The sequence below is a fragment of the Astyanax mexicanus genome, chromosome 22 (genome assembly GCF_023375975.1).
Source record: "Astyanax mexicanus isolate ESR-SI-001 chromosome 22, AstMex3_surface, whole genome shotgun sequence".
NCBI lineage: Eukaryota > Metazoa > Chordata > Actinopteri > Characiformes > Acestrorhamphidae > Astyanax > Astyanax mexicanus.
Genome location: NC_064429.1, coordinates 36,240,655 through 36,258,047, shown reverse-complemented (window position 1 = coordinate 36,258,047; position 17,393 = coordinate 36,240,655). Strand labels below are relative to the sequence as shown.

The following is a 17,393-nucleotide window of genomic DNA, read 5'->3' as shown; positions in this document are numbered from 1 at the left end:
TCCTTTCTTTTAGTAAACTTTACTTCATTTATTTTTACTGAATCAATCCTTTCTTTTAGTAAACTTTACTTCATTTATTTTACTGAATCAATCCTTTCTTTTAGTAAACTTTACTTCATTTATTTTTACTGAATCAATCCTTTCTTTTATTAAACTTTACTTCATTTATTTTTACTGAATCAATCCTTTCTTTTATTAAACTTTACTTCATTTATTTTTACTGAATCAATCCTTTCTTTTAGTAAACTTTACTTCATTTATTTTTACTGAATCAATCCTTTCTTTTATTAAACTTTACTTCATTTATTTTTACTAAATCAATCCTTTCTTTTAGTAAACTTTACTTCATTTATTTTTACTGAATCAATCCTTTCTTTTATTAAACTTTACTTCATTTATTTTACTGAATCAATCCTTTCTTTTAGTAAACTTTACTTCATTTATTTTTACTGAATCAATCCTTTCTTTTATTAAACTTTACTTCATTTATTTTTACTAAATCAATCCTTTCTTTTAGTAAACTTTACTTCATTTATTTTTACTGAATCAATCCTTTCTTTTAGTAAACTTTACTTCATTTATTTTTACTGAATCAATCCTTTCTTTTAGTAAACTTTACTTCATTTATTTTTACTGAATCAATCCTTTCTTTTAGTAAACTTTACTTCATTTATTTTTACTGAATCAATCCTTTCTTTTAGTAAACTTTACTTCATTTATTTTTACTGAATCAATCCTTTCTTTTAGTAAACTTTACTTCATTTATTTTTACTGAATCAATCCTTTCTTTTAGTAAACTTTACTTCCTTTATTTTTACTGAATCAATCCTTTCTTTTAGTAAACTTTACTTCATTTATTTTTACTGAATCAATCCTTTCTTTTAGAAAACTTTACTTCATTTATTTTTACTGAATCAATCCTTTCTTTTAGAAAACTTTACTTCATTTATTTTTACTGAATCAATCCTTTCTTTTAGTAAACTTTACTTCATTTATTTTTACTGAATCAATCCTTTCTTTTAGTAAACTTTACTTCATTTCTACATTATCTACAATATTACCTAATTACAATTACTTAATTTAAACAATATATATAATATATTTTAATTCCTGAATTATTATTTTTTTAGTTAAAACACACATATTACACTGTTTCAACACATGGACGGCATGTAATACATTCTTTTTAGTATACTAAGCATACATGCCATCCATGTGTTGAGACAGTATTTTTAAATTTTAATAATATATTATAATATATTATGTATCATACATTATTTGAATTTGAGTTTTAGTTGAGTTTTAGTTGATATTTGGTTTTATTGCCCATGTCTGCACTGATTTTTAAAAATCCTATGGTCATGAAAAAATTGCCTTGAAGGCATGAAAAAGTCATAAAAAATGGAAATTTATTAGTTAAAAATATATTAAATCTAAATGTATTATACAGTAAACACATCGCTTTAAACCACTCGTACCCATTACCTGCACAGGTAACCTGTCTCTGGAGAAGAGTAAGAGGAAGAAGCCGTGTGATTGGCTGCCTGATCAGGGCTGGGAGGATATTGTGCGTCTGAATGAGCTTTTCCCCAACGAGTTTGGAGCGCTGATAGAGGACATAGAGAAGAATCCCAAAGAGTGGAAGAATGTATGTATTATAATAAACACAAACACTTTTGGTTTACAGAATTATTCAGCATGTGTTCCTGTATAGCTTTAATATAGTCTTCAATATAAGGAGTTTACAGTGTAAAAAATCATATTCATAATAAGAAATAAAACACAATAAATTAAAAGAAGAGGTTTGACCAAACTTTTGACTGGTACTGTTTGTTTAAAGGGTAACCAAAACCCCTTGATTTTAGCTGACTCCAAGAGAGTAGGCACTGGGTGATGTATGGGTTTAGGGGCGGGGCAGAAGGGAAAGCTGATTGGGCTGATCAGTGTGCCTCTGATTGAGGTGAGACACAGATGGTTGAACGTCAGCTGGGGGGTGGGGCAAAATTATTGATTGACTGATTTGCATATGATTTGCATACCAAAGTACACAGACTATAGCACAATTGAACCTGAGAGGGCGCTGCAGAGGCGCGAAATTACCACAATAAAAGCATTTCTTTTTTTTTTTTAAAGGACGAAAGATTTTTATGATATTACTGCGTATAATAAAATATAGCGCAGCCCTTGCTTGACTCCTGTATTTATTATTCCTGCAGTGGTTTGATCTGGACAGTCCAGAGCAGGCTCCGTTCCCTATGAAGTACAGAGACAGTCTGACCGTCTTCCAGAAGCTTCTGCTGCTGCGCTGCTTCAGAGTGGACCGGGTGTACCGCGCTGTCAGTGACTACGTCACCGCCACCATGGGAGAGAAGTACGACCTCACAGGATGTTCAGTTTTTGTACTGTAGGGCATGTAGTGAAGTACAAATACTTAAATATCTTACTTAAGTAGAAATGTAGATTAGCTATATTTTACTGGAGTAATTATTTTACATTTTCACACAATTATCTGAACTTCCTACTCCTTACATTTAAAAAATATGTAAGCATATATGGATCTGAAACACAATAGGGAGCCTAGTGCATCCTAAATTATATTATCAATATTAACATTTTTATATTGTAACATTATAGTCATTATGGCTTTTAAAACAAATGTGTTTTGGGGAGTGCACTATAGGACTCTGTGGGCGTGGCCTAAGCTTTTGTTCTTAGTGGCTTTATTTTTTATCCTTACATTACTTTTACTTTTATACTTTAAGTACTTTTTTAAACACTTTTACTTAAAGAATAAAAAGCTTGAGTTGATTCTTCCTCTTCAACGTCTACAGAAGTATTTTATTAAACCCTGATATCTATACTCTATTCTACCTACAGAGTAATAAATGGAGATGTAAATGGAATGTAAATAGTGTACAGTTGCTGCTAATTAGAGATGCTAATTAGAGAGATCATCATCTTTTTGATGATTTTTCTATCTCTGTCTCTTTATCTCAGGTACGTTCAGCCCCCTGTGATCAGTTTTGAGGCTATATTCGAGCAGAGCACTCCCAGCTCGCCCATCGTCTTCATACTGAGCCCTGGCTGCGAGCCGGCCAACGACCTGATGAAGCTGGCCGAGCGATCTGGCTTTGGGACCAACAGACTGAAGTTCTTGGCCATGGGACAGGGTCAGGAGAAGGTAAGGACATCACCAGAACATCACTAAAGAAACCATCAGATTCTCTAATCTACAGTAACAAGGTGTAACCTGGATTTACAATAAGGACAAGAGTTACTGTATTTTTCACACTGTAAGACACACTTAAAATCACAAAAATCGTAATTGTGCCTTTTAATCTGGTGCTTCTTATGTATAAATTTTACCAGTCAGGTATTAAGGAGCAGTAAAGCCACTCCGCGGCTAACCGCGCTAAGCGCTAGCTCTTTCGCCATTCGGAGGCGACTGTAACAGACTGTAGCCTGCGTATTTACTGTCTTAAAACAAGCTACATGGGAGGAACCGCTAGCTAATATCACACTGTTTTAACTGGAACACTCAGGGTTCGTCAGTGTAGCACTGTTGGGCTGCATTAGCTGCTAACTGTGGCTAGCGCTAGTGATTAGCTGCAAATGCTAATACTGCTGCACCCAGCCTTAGTAGAAATCTGGAAATTTAACCTTACTGTAAAAAAAAGTATTTTACTCCCTCAAATAAACATTTCTCAGGAGAAAAATCTGTGTAGATTAACATCCAGCACTTGTTTGACTTCAAAAGAATATATTTACTTAGCTTACTTAGCTTAGCTTTACAGGTTTTGTCACCCAGCGGTGAGACCTGCTGAATTAGAAGGGAAACATGGCGACACCCCTGTTCCTTTCTACTGTCACATAATGCAGAGCAGGAGGATCTCGATACATTGAAAATAAATAGAGATAAATCATAAAGCAAGGAAACAAGGGTTTGTAGTTTAAACAGTGAGAAGAGTCTGATCCAGTGTTAGGCACGCACCAACACCCAACCAGCAGCAGACATCAGGAGCAGTAAAAACATACTATCATTTGACTATGTAAACCTAGCTCTAACTTGCTTTTTTTCCTCCATTTCCCAGGTTGCACTGCAGCTGCTGGAGACGGCAGTGTCGCGAGGTCAGTGGCTGATGCTGCAGAACTGTCATCTGTTGGTGAAGTGGCTGAAAGATCTGGAGAAAGCTCTGGAGAGGATCACCAAGCCTCACCCAGACTTCCGCCTGTGGCTCACCACCGACCCCATCAGAGACTTCCCCATCGGCATCCTGCAGAAATCCCTCAAGGTGATGATCGCTCGGTGCTAACTCACACAGTTCGTTATTGGAGTGATCTGGTGATCTGGTGGTGAGGATAACGGTGAGTTTTGTGTGTGTTCAGGTTGTAACGGAGCCCCCGAACGGTCTAAAGCTGAATATGAGAGCTACATACTTTAAGATCCAGCTGGAGACTCTGATGAGCTGCCCTCACCCGGCCTACCGCAGCCTGGTCTACGTCCTGGCCTTCTTCCACGCCGTGGTGCAGGAGAGACGCAAATACGGCAAGATCGGCTGGAACGTGCCCTACGACTTCAACGAGTCCGACTTCCTGGTACACATGCTCACTGTTCACTGTCGCTAGGACTGGACAATCATTCCATATCAATATTTATCCCGATAGGAAATATTTTCGATATGTTAGTATCATGACTAAACCAGCAATTAATTCAGCTCAAAAAACAGTAGGCATTACTAGTTAGCTGTTAGCCACCAACCTACAGTGCCATAATTCTGACATCAATAACCAAAGATTAGATTGATCTATAGCCAAAACACATACATCAAATATATCGGAATTTCACAGAGTGAACCAGCAGCTCAGTTTCCTCTGCTGAGAAGTGTTTGTTGGACACGTCCAGGTAGCTGCACCGTTGTAATAGCAATCCGCCAAAGTCAGAGCTCACCTGATTCTACTCTTAAAGAGAATGATGAGCATGAGACACTCTGATTGGTTTATTTCACGTCACGCCCAAAATTAACCACACCCATGTATAATTAAGAGAATTATTACATGTCTCATGCATAAGGTGGACTGGATTATAAAGCACACTGACGATTTTTGGGAAAATTAAATGATTTTAAGTGCGCTTTATAGTGAGAAAAATACAGAACTCACAGTTTGCTTGTGTTGCCAAGATAGCAATAAACATTTCTCTAGATTGTATTCAATCAGTGGAGTGCCCTAAATAAGGCTGAATGCAATTAGATCTTCACAGCAGTGTTCCAGGTACCACATGGGGTACCAGATTAACCACTTGGCAAGACTTGAGACACCATAGTGACCGTCTGGGATAGTATAGAAAACCACCTACAAACATTATGACGACCACAAGTGATACCATAGCAACACCATCAATCAACACCATAGCACCCATTAAAAAGCAAAAAAAAATACCTTAAAGTGTAGCACATATATTAAATATATCAGAACCCTTATAACCCTTAAACAGCGATTATTCAGCTAGGAAAATAGTTAACTATTATCCAGTGTGACTAATCTGCTATTGTGGGCTTCATAATAAAAGTCCTTAAGTCAGATTGTATTAAAATAAATATGTATACTGAAAACAATAAAGAAACATCAAGGTTTTTATTTTATTTAGACTATTTTATTGTAAAACTATGTTCACATTGTGTTAATATTTAGGCAGAACATGCTTAAATATTAAATATTATTGTATTATGCAGTGTAAATTGTGTGTATTCTGTACCTCAGGTGTGTATGGAGATCCTGAACACCTACCTGACCAAAGCTCATAATCAGGGTGAAGGCAGTATCCCATGGGGAAGCCTCAAATACCTGATTGGAGAGGTAACGCACTCTTTATGCTTATTTAACTGCCTGTTATGTTCAGTTCTGCTGTAATATAGGTGTTAATGTATATGTTTGATATATTTTATTGGATTATTGTGGTTTTGGTTGACAGTAACTGTTCTGTATTTGAATCAGGTGATGTACGGGGGCCGGGCGATCGACAGCTTCGACCGCAGGATCCTCACCGTCTACATGGACGAGTATCTGGGAGATTTTATCTTCGACACCTTTCAGCCTTTCCATTTCTTCCACAACAAAGACGTGGACTACAGGATCCCGCCTGACGGATCCAAGGAGGTTTATGTTGGTGCGTAGAAGAGTTTGCTCCTGATCATCCCATAAATACACTGGAATACGCTCCACTGACTGAAAACAACCTATAGAGATGTTCATTGCTATCTTGGCAACATAAGCGTACTGTAAGTTCTGTATTTTTCGCAATATAAGGTGTATTTAAAATCCTTTAAATTCTCCAAAAATCATCTGTGCCTTTTATAATTCGGAGCAGTAAAGCCACTCCGCTGAAGTACAACATTATAAAGGAGTTTCAGTAAAGTATCTCCAGCACCAAGGCTGGAGCAGCATTAGCCTCAGCTGCTAAACACACTAAACGTGCTAAACGCTAGCTCTTTCGTTGTTCAGAGGTGAGTTTTATCAGACTGTAGCCTGCTGCTAACCCTGGCTAGCACTGCTGGAGCTGCATTAGCATTAATTAAGAGAATTAGTTAATGCCTTTTGCGCGTTTTGAGACACGTAAGGTGTACTTTTCCTGTCGTTATGATAGCAAAGATACACTGACATGCTTAAGATCACTAAAATTGCAATCAGATCCTCACAGCAGTGCTCCAGCTGGATAGATAGATAGATAGATAGATAGATAGATAGATAGATAGATAGATAGATAGATAGATAGATAGATAGATAGATAGATAGATAGATAGATAGATAGATAGATAGATAGAAACTGAAAGTTCTGTATTTTTAGCAATATAAGGCTTATTTAAAATCCTTTAAATTCCACTAAAATCATCTGTGCGTTTTATAATTCGGAGCAGTAAAGCCACTCCGCTGAAGTACAACATTATAAAGGAGTTTCAGTAAAATATCTCAATATTATCAAACTGTAGCCCATGTTTAACGTGTTGAAACATGCTACGTGGGACAACCTGCTAGCTGTTATCTCCCTGGCCTACCAGAACACTCAGGGTTCCTCAGTGTAGAGCTGTCGGGCGGCACTTACTAGCGTTAGCGGTTAGCCACTAATGCGTTACTGTAAATAAACATAAGCGCTTTACTCATCCAAATAAAGAAATCTGCGTGGATTAACCTTCAATGTTTTTTTTTTAATAATTAGAGTTTTGTTTACTTAGCTTAGCAAATTTGATAGAAATGGAAATATTTTAGTAATAAAATACTTAAACTGCACTTTTACTCTTGGGATGTAAACTCAATAAAGGCAGTCTCTCTTTTGCTGTAGCCTGCTGCTAAACCCGACTAGCACTGCTGGAGCAGCATTAGCATTAATTAAGAGAATAAGTACGTGCCTTTTGTGTGTTTCACGACATGCAAGGTGTACTTTTCCTGTCGTTATGATAGCAAAGACACACTGACACGCTTAAGATCACTAAAATTGGGATCAGCTCCTCAGAGCAGTGCTGCAGATAGATGGATGGGTGGATGGATGGATGGATGGATTGGTGGGTGGGTGGCTGGATGAATGGATGGATGGATTGATGGATGGATGGATAGATATATGCATGGATGGATAGATGGGTGGATGTATGGATGATGGATGGATGGGTGAATAGATGGATGCATGGATGGATGGATATATCGATCACTGTTGTGCAAAAACCCTGTATCTCCTCTGAAACTGTTTTTTCTGGAATAATTGCACTCCATATACTTTTTGAATGGGATTAGTGTGATAAACAGTTTTAATATCTTAGTGTTTATGGCTGTTCAGAGCTGAAGCACAGATTTTTCACTGTATTTTGGGTAGGGGTGGGCAATATTATATCGTATACAATATATCGTAACACAGAAATATCATGATATTAAAAATCCATATCGTGATAATAGGGCTGTTCTGTCTTAAAAGTAGTCTATTATTTACTGTGAAGCTTTAGGTGTATTTATTGTATAATTGTTTTAGTTTGCAGTTTATATGCATGCACTGAATATTCTGCAATATTTTTTGCTGCATTATATTATTTTATGCTATATTATTTATTTTGCCACATTATGATTATTCTGTTATACTATTATACTATATTCCAGGAATGAATTAGTTTAGTTTTCCAAGTATATCGTTATCGCAAAAATACCCTGAAATATCGTGATATTATTTTAGAGCCATATCGCCCACCCCTAATTTTGGGTATAAAGATTATTTTTGCTTTGTTTCACAGAGGAGATCGAGTCCCTCCCCCTGGCTAACACTCCGGAAGTGTTTGGACTGCACCCCAACGCTGAGATCGGCTACTACACTCAGGCTGCTCGAGACATGTGGACTCACCTCATAGAGCTGCAGCCCCAAACAGGTACTACCACTACCTTACCACTACATTACCACTACCTTACATAGTCATGAACATATTACACCTATACTGTATGGCCAAACGACTCCACACTAATGCCTATTGCACTAATGCCGTTGAATTATCTTGTCATATTAAGCAACATAAGAATTTAAATGAAGAAAACAGTGTAGTGTCTGGTTAGCAGCATCTGGATTCTCATTTCTTTATTAGTACTCCACCTTAAAAATAATTCCACCTGAACACAATTTGCACCAATCAGTGAGTAAAACAGCCCTAAATACACATGAAACAGTGCTTTTACTTGAATAAAACAACACCAACATGGTGCTAAATAATTAACTAACTGAATTAACCACGTGTGTGTTGAGATTAGAACATATATTGCAATCTTCGAGCACAACATTACGGAGCTGTACCATCACATGCCTTCTCTTAAGGTGGTAATTTCGGCGAGAGTTGGGAAAGCAGTATACGTTTTCCTTCACTCATGAAGAAGCTGCAGAAATCTTAGGGCACGTGGACATATTGTAGTCAATTTAACTATATTTATCTATATCTATATATCTATCTATGGTTCGATACAAACGAACAAACACAAAAACGAAGGGCATTCTATCAGTAATTTTGTTTCGTTTTAGTTCGTTTTATAAACTCTCAGTACAGTTCCAGTTAGTTATCTTTTTTTTCTTTTAATTACTGTTTTTATTAGTTTCAGTTAACGAAAAGGTTTTTTCTTACTTTCGGTTTTCGTTATTTCGTTAATGATAATACTTGGTTGCTTGGCTATATTGTGATTACCATGCCAGAGCTTTATATAAAATAAAAATAGCATTACAAAACAGGTGCCTATGTCACAGACTATTTTTCGGCTTTAATATTGATATATATATCGTAACCGAACTGATACCGTGGCCCAAGAGCCGCGATACGAACCGAACCATGGCCACACTGTACCGTTGCATCCCTAATGTTTAGTATAGGTTTAGCAGGTTTAACCTGTTTGCCATGTCGTGTGTGTGTGTGTGTGTGTGTGTGTGTGTGTGTTTGTGCTGCAGGTGATTCTGGGGGCGGGATCAGTAGGGATGAGTACATCGCTCAGGTGGCGCGGGACATTCAGAACAAGCTCCCCAGCGCGTTCGACCTGGACGTGATCCGGAAGAAGTTGGGTCCGGACGTCTCGCCCACGTCTGTTGTTCTGCTGCAGGAACTCGAGCGCTTCAACAGACTCGTCCTCCGCATGAGCCGCTCGCTCTCCGAGCTCCAACGGGTGAGAGTGATCAAGATAGTTTAAGATAGTTCAGAGTATGTTTTATATTTTACATTCTTTAAAGTAAAGTATGATCAGTTTTGAACATCTCTGCTGGATTTTCTCAGTTAGTTTTATGAGGTAGAGTCACCTGGAATTCAGGCTTTCAGTTAACAGCTGTGCTGAACTCATCAAGAGTTATTTACTTGAATTTCTTGTCTCTTAATAAAGTGTTTGAGAGCATCAGTTAAAGTAAAGTAGTGAAGAGGTAGAGTTACAGGTATACAGTGAATAGTGAATATTTGTAATGTTCGAATCCAGGTTATGAGAAGCAAGAAATACTCAACTAAGTAAACAAAAAAAAATTTTTTTTAATATGCATGAGGCACAGTACCTCCACTCTTCCTTGTCTCTAGCACTGTGTGGCACTTTAGGTACCGTAGCAAAAATGCCAGACAAAATTAATAATAAATAACTCTATATAACTTTCTGAGAATGTGACCTTGTGATGTCAAACCTATGGTAAAATATATGTGTACAATTCTTTGTATTGTGCCGTTGGTTTCACATCAGAAGCTCACATTTTGAGAAAGTTAAATACAGTTATTCATAACTAATTTTATCTGGTATATTCCTACGGCCCCTAAGGTGCTGCACGGCGCAACATATTTTGAATACTAAAAAGGGGTCGCACAGTAAAAAAGGTTAATAACCCCTGACCTTATACCAACTTTCATTAATTTCATTTTGTGTGTGTGTGTGTGTGTGTGTGTGTGTGTGTGTGTGTGCTGCAGGCGTTAGCAGGTGAGGTGGGGATGAGCAGTGAGCTGGATGAAGTAGCCAGAGCTCTGTTTAATGGTCAGATTCCGGCGATCTGGAGGAAACTGGCTCCCGATACACTGAAGTCTCTGGGGAACTGGATGATCCACTTCAGGAGACGCCACCAGCAGTACAGCTCCTGGGTACGACCCCATACCCCCGCATAATCAATTACTACTGATACTGATACTGAATATTATCAGATACTGAATATCATCAAATACTGAATATCATCAGATACTAAATATAATCAGATAATCAATATTCTATAGTAGTTGCTGAATAATTAATAGTAAATACTGAACAGTTCATAGCAGATACTGAACAAATAGTACTTGATACTGATTAATTCATAGCAGATACTGAACAATTCATAGTGAATAAATCCTGAATAAATTATAGTAAATACTGAACAATTCATACTTGATACTGAATAATTCATAGTGAATAAATCCTGAATAAATTATAGTAAATACTGAACAATTCATACTTGATACTGAACAATTCATACTTGATACTGAATAATTCATACTTGATACTGAATAATTCATAGTTGATACTGAATAATTCATAGTTGATACTGAATAATTCATAGTGAATAAATCCTGAATAAATTATAGTAAATACTGAACAATTCATACTTGATACTGAACAATTCATAGTTGATACTGAATAATTCATAGTGAATAAATCCTGAATAAATTATAGTAAATACTGAACAATTCATACTTGATACTGAATAATTCATAGTGGATACTGAATAATTCATAGTGGATACGGAACAATTCATACTTGATACTGAATAATTCATAGTTGATACTGAATAATTCATAGTATATTTTAAATAATTCATGTTTTGATACTGAATAATTCCTAGTGGGTACTGAACAATTCATACTTGATACTGAATAATTCATAGTGGATACTGAATAAATTACAGTGGATACTGTATAATTTATACTTAATACTGAATAATTCATAATGGATACTGTATAATGCATAGTAAATTCTAATCAATTCATACTTTATACTAAAGAATTCATAGTGGATACTGAACAATTCATACTTGATACTGAATAATTCAGATTGGATACTGAATAATGTTTAGTGGATACTGAATCATTCATACTTGATACTGAACATTTCATACCTGATATTGAATACTTCATACTGGATACTGACTTTTATTTTATTAGTTACTGAATTAAATGATTTGTAGATACTGAATTAAGTCATAGTATATATTAAATATTTCATATTGGTTACTGAATTAATCACCGTAGATATAGTAAATAAATAGTAATAATTAAAGTAATAAATAGTAAACTTAAGATCGGTAACTTGATGGGACTGAGTATGATTGAGTTACGGGTTAAACATTACTATATACCACAGGCCAAAAGTTTTAGAACACTATCATTTTCATGCTTATTTTTGCCATTTAAACCTGAAATAGTGCAAAATCCAGTGAATTTAAGTAGTACAGAGAACTCTGTAACTATTAAAAGTAGAAGTTCTTTCTTTTCTTTAGAGAAATTACAGATACAGAAGCCAGAGAGCGGTGAGTACTGTTTCCTACACTCTTAGAAACTGGAGAGAAAAAAACTGCTACAGGAAGACGTCTGGCTGACCCACATGGAAACAGCAGCTTTAGCCTTTAGCTCTTTAGATTAACATGATTAAGGACTGAGACTCAGTTTCAGCAGTTATTGATAAGAACTAAACAATAGTGAATGCAGTGAAACAAGACTATATTTTAGGTGTGAATGTGTTTGATATGCAGGTGGAGGTTGGTGAGCCGGCGGTGATGTGGTTGTCAGGGTTACACATCCCGGAGTCGTACCTGACGGCGCTGGTTCAGGCTACCTGCAGACGGAACGGCTGGCCTCTGGACCGATCCACACTTTACACACACGTTACTCACTACCGCAGTGAGGACGAGGTCACCGAGAAACCCGGACAGGGTAAGAACCAGATTAGGAGAAAATACATCAACCTGTAATCAGATTTACTAGAGCAAAAATAATATAGTGTGCACTGAAAAACATGATGAGTATAATTTATTTAAAGAAAGTTTTGCAACTTTCTGCATTTGCTTTTTTTAAGTAAATTTAATTTCAGATAAATTTAAGTAACTTCAACTCGGTTTAAAGACTTAAATGTTACACAGAGTAAATAAGTGAACTGAACTTCAGTCAATCCTTTCTTTTAGTAAACTTTACTTCATTTATTTTTACTGAATCAATCCTTTCTTTTATTAAACTTTACTTCATTTATTTTTACTGAATCAATCCTTTCTTTTAGTAAACTTTACTTCATTTATTTTTACTGAATCAATCCTTTCTTTTAGTAAACTTTACTTCATTTATTTTTACTGAATCAATCCTTTCTTTTAGTAAACTTTACTTCATTTATTTTTACTGAATCAATCCTTTCTTTTAGTAAACTTTACTTCATTTATTTTTACTGAATCAATCCTTTCTTTTAGTAAACTTTACTCCATTTATTTTTACTGAATCAATCCTTTCTTTTAGTAAACTTTACTTCATTTATTTTTACTGAATCAATCCTTTCTTTTAGTAAACTTTACTTCATTTATTTTTACTGAATCAATCCTTACTTTTAGTAAACTTTACTTCATTTCTACATACAATATTACCTAATTACAATTACTTCATTTATACAATATTACTCAAATAATTTAAAATACAATATATATTACAATTATTGAAATTTAAATATTTTTAGTTAAAACACACATATTACACTGTCTCAACACACGGATGGCATGTAAAACATTCTTTATACTAGTAAACTAAAAATAATGTATTAAATGCCATCCATGTGTCGAGACAGGGAGACTTGGTCTGTTTACAAAATAAATCTTTGAAATTATGTTAATATTTGAATGTGTTTTAAGTAAAACTATTTAACTTTCAGGAATTGTAATGTATTATGTATCATAAATTATTTGAGTAATATTGTATAAATGAAGTAATTGTAATTAGGTAATATTGTATGTAGAAATGAAGTAAAGTTTACTAAAAGTAAGGATTGATTCAGTAAAAATAAATGAAGTAAAGTTTACTAAAAGAAAGGATTGACTGAAGTTCAGTTCACTTATTTACCCTATGTAAGATGTAAGTCTTGAAACCGAGTTGAAGTTACTTAAATTTATCTGAAATTAAATTTACTTAAAAAAAGCAAATGCAGAAAGTTGTGAAACCTTTTTTTAATTAAATTTTACAAATAATTTTTTTTTCATTGTAATCGTTTTGGCCAAGAACTCCCTCCTCTCATTAAGAGCATTGAAAATGGGTTGTGGCTGGGTCTTCCGGCATGACAATGACCCGAGAAACTTTTTACTAATGTCTGTAGAAGCAGTCTGCATGCATAAGTGCTGCTTTTATACAGCAAGTGATTCAGGAACACCTGAGTTCAGGTATTTGTATGATTGGTGATTAAATAATTAAGTGATAATTCACTCTGTGTTGCTGCAGGTTGTTATGTATCCGGTCTGTATTTGGAGGGAGCTGATTGGGACGTAGAGCAGGGCTGTTTGGTGCGAAGTAAACCCAAAGAACTGGTGGTCCAGCTGCCCATCCTCAAGGTTATTCCCATAGAGGCCCACCGGCTCAGATTACAGGTAATGCACCTCACCTGCTCCTGCAGTACTGACCCCTCCCCCTCACTCCCCCCTCACCTGCACTTACTCACCTGATTAGTTTACCTGATCTGGAACTGAGCCAGGAGTCCTCTTACCTTTAATGGCGCCAATAATAAAGTGGACATATAATATACAAAACTCTCCAAGCACAAAAAAGAATCAGATGAAATTTGAGTTTGGTGTCAGGCATCATATGCTTCTATGAACCGTTTGGCTCCTCCCTAATTGTGACGTCACAATAAGGAAACCTGCATAGAACCACCCTGGCTCCGCCCCTCATCCGTCAACCCCCACCAGAGCCCTACCACTAGATCTTCTGTTTGAAGAAACGTTTCCATTTCGGTCTGTTGGTTGAGATCCTCAAACAGTATATAGCAGAATTAGCCAGCAGACTTCGTTTGAGGGTGGGATCTGTAACTATGGTCCGTGGTGAGTCAAAAGATGAGGGAGATTTAAGAACTTTTGAATAATGAGTTTTCTTTATAACTTCATAACCATGGTTTGTATAGCCCATAGACCTTTTCTAAACTGTGTAAAAAGTTACAATATGCCCCCTTTAAAACTTATTTTTATTTATTAATTTATTATTTGTTAACTTAAAGCTTAGCTTTACAGCTAAATTAGAAGGAAAAGATGGCGGCACCCCTGTTCCTTACTATTGTCTCAAAATGCACCTTATAATCCAGTGCGAAAAATACTGTAATTAATGAACTAAATATATGAAGTTTTTTTCTAACACTTTACCTGATGGATTCCTCAGAACACCCTGCGGACGCCCGTCTACACCACGTCCATGAGGAGGAACGCGATGGGCGTCGGCCTGGTGTTTGAGGCCGACCTCTTCACCACTGAGCACCACTCCCATTGGGTCCTGCAGGGGGTGTGTCTGTACCTCAACTCTGACTGACTTCAAATATTAAATATATATCAAATGTATTTTTTTTTCTTTTTCAGTTATTTGTGTGGGTTTTTCTTACAAAAACAGCAGTAAAAACCTTATTTTTCATAAATGTTTACTATGCACTAAGGGGTATTTATACTAACAAAGACCAGGTGTGAGCAATTAGAAGCTGGGAGAGCTTGAGCACCGTTGTCACCGAGATATTTAGTGATGTTCAGTGATGGGGGTTCTTTAATGTGTAAAATATAGATGCACTGTCACATATTGACCACATGGTGGCGGCAGACAGCAGAGAGTGGCTGCAGATGAAACTCTCTCTCTTTCTTTCTCTCTCTCTCTCTCTCTTCTAACTCACCTATTTATTATCTCACTCCACAGATCTCTTTATTAACTCCCCCGTCTTCCTCTTTCACTTATTCCACATTTAATCTGTTCATCCACCCTCAGAGAGATAGAGAACGACAGAGAGAGTAAGATACAAAAAGAGAGAGATACAGTGAGAAACAAGAGAAAGAGAGAAACACAGTGAGAGTGAGATACAAAGAGAGATACAGAGAGAAAAAAGAGAAAGAGAAACTGTGAGAAAAAAGAGAGAGAAAGATAAATACAGAAAGAAAAAAGAGAGAGAAAGAGAGAGATACAGTGAGAATGAGATAAAAAGAGAGAGAGAAAGAGATACAGAGAGTGATATACATAGAGAGAGAAAAAGAGAGATACAGAGAGAAAAAAGAGAGAAAAAGAGAGATACAGTGAAAGTGAGATAAAAAAGAGAAAGAGAAAGAGAGTTACAGAGAGGGCAAAATTCAAAGAGAGAGAGAAAAGGAGATTACAGAGAGAAATAACAAGATACAGTGAGGAAAGAGAGATACAGTGAGGAAAAAGAGTGAGAGAAAGAGAGAGATACAGAGAGAAAAATGAAGAAAGAGATATGCAAAGAGATAGAAAGAGAGAGAGATAGAGACAGCCAATGAAAACCCAAAATGTCTTTCTCTCTCAGAAAATTAGAATATTATATAAAAGACCAACTGGTACTTTTGGGGCAGTGTGAGCAGTGTGCCAAGTCCTGCTGGAAAATGAAATCCACATCTCCATAAAAGTTGTCAGTAGCAGAGGGAAGCTGTAAGATATGAAGTGCTGTAAGATTCTGTGGGAAAACAAAACTGCACTGACTTTAGACTTGATAATAAAACACAGTGGATCAACACCAGCAGATGACAGACATGTCTCTCCAAACCATCACTGATCATCAGTACATTTTACATTTCATTTATAAAGAAAATCAAGTGATCAGAGTCTGGAGGAAGAGTGGAGAGACACACAGTCCAAACTGCTCCAGGTCTAGTGTGAAGTTTCCACCAATCAGTGATGGTTTCGGGAGATGCAGATTTCATTTTCCAGCAGGATTTTTTGGGTTTTCACCGGCTGTATGCCATAATCATCAACAACAAAGGAGGATTTTTATTGTGTGTAAAACATCTGTATAATATATGAGCTTCAAATTTTGAACTGAATTACTGAAATAAAGCAACTTTTAATTATGTTCTTTTTTTTTTAGATGCACAAGTATATGGGGAAAGCAAGGGACAGAGAAAGGGAACGAGGGTTTGAAGGATAGAGAGAAGGAGAGAGAGAGAGAGAGATGGACAGAGAGAGAGAGAGATAGAGAGAGCAGGGAATAGAGGGCCTGCTTTGTGTTCACTTTAATTACAATCCTAAGGTTATTCCTGCAGCTTGTGTTACACTACCCCCTAAACCCCCCCAAAACCCCTCTATACCACGCCGACCCCCCCCCCACCCTCAGCCTATAGCCTCCCCCGCCCCGCCCCCGCTCCTCCTCCTGCTCCTACATTCCTGGAAAAGAAAGGAAGCATCAGTCAGCGTTGGGACTCGACAGGCCATGTTAGAGAGAGCGTCCGAGTTTAACCCTTTCTTTATCTTTAACCCTTTAACTCATCCCCTCTCCAGCACAGCAGTGGGTGGGCTTCTGCTGCAGCATGTCAAAGATTTCATGTAATTACAGGACAAGTACTTGTAAAATTACAAATTATTCTGTTTTATAAGGAGTGTATTATGCTTTTTTAAGAATTAAAATATGTTAAAAGTGAAAGATTTCATGTAATTATAAGACAAGTCTTTGTAAAATGACAGGAATAGTCGTTAATCATAGTAAATACAATAACTGTTTTTTTTACGGTTTATATCTGTTTTAAATGTGACAGTATTTTTCTGTTTTTAAACAGACATTTTCTGGCACCTCCTGCTGCAGGAAAATTACTGTTTTTTTACACTTTTTTAACAGTGTTAACACACCTAAAACTCTGGAGATATGGCCCTAAAATAATAATATCACAATATTTC

The 17,393-nt window shown here is 36.3% G+C and overlaps 1 protein-coding gene across 1 annotated transcript in view; it reads left to right on the top strand.

Moving 5' to 3' along the window:
* Positions 1 to 16,573, top strand: part of dnah10 (dynein axonemal heavy chain 10) — a 103,152-nt gene extending 86,579 nt beyond the window's left edge. Inside the window, exons 66-78 of the mRNA XM_049470610.1 lie at positions 1,494 to 1,648; positions 2,217 to 2,371; positions 2,998 to 3,181; positions 4,092 to 4,292; positions 4,387 to 4,596; positions 5,761 to 5,856; positions 5,995 to 6,166; positions 8,271 to 8,402; positions 9,458 to 9,669; positions 10,443 to 10,610; positions 12,251 to 12,431; positions 13,968 to 14,113; positions 14,895 to 16,573. Of these exons, the coding sequence (XP_049326567.1) occupies positions 1,494 to 1,648; positions 2,217 to 2,371; positions 2,998 to 3,181; positions 4,092 to 4,292; positions 4,387 to 4,596; positions 5,761 to 5,856; positions 5,995 to 6,166; positions 8,271 to 8,402; positions 9,458 to 9,669; positions 10,443 to 10,610; positions 12,251 to 12,431; positions 13,968 to 14,113; positions 14,895 to 15,041 (2,159 nt within the window). The 3' untranslated portion in view covers positions 15,042 to 16,573. The remainder of the gene's footprint in view (positions 1 to 1,493; positions 1,649 to 2,216; positions 2,372 to 2,997; positions 3,182 to 4,091; positions 4,293 to 4,386; positions 4,597 to 5,760; positions 5,857 to 5,994; positions 6,167 to 8,270; positions 8,403 to 9,457; positions 9,670 to 10,442; positions 10,611 to 12,250; positions 12,432 to 13,967; positions 14,114 to 14,894) is intronic.
* The last annotated feature ends 820 nt before the right edge of the window (positions 16,574 to 17,393 follow it).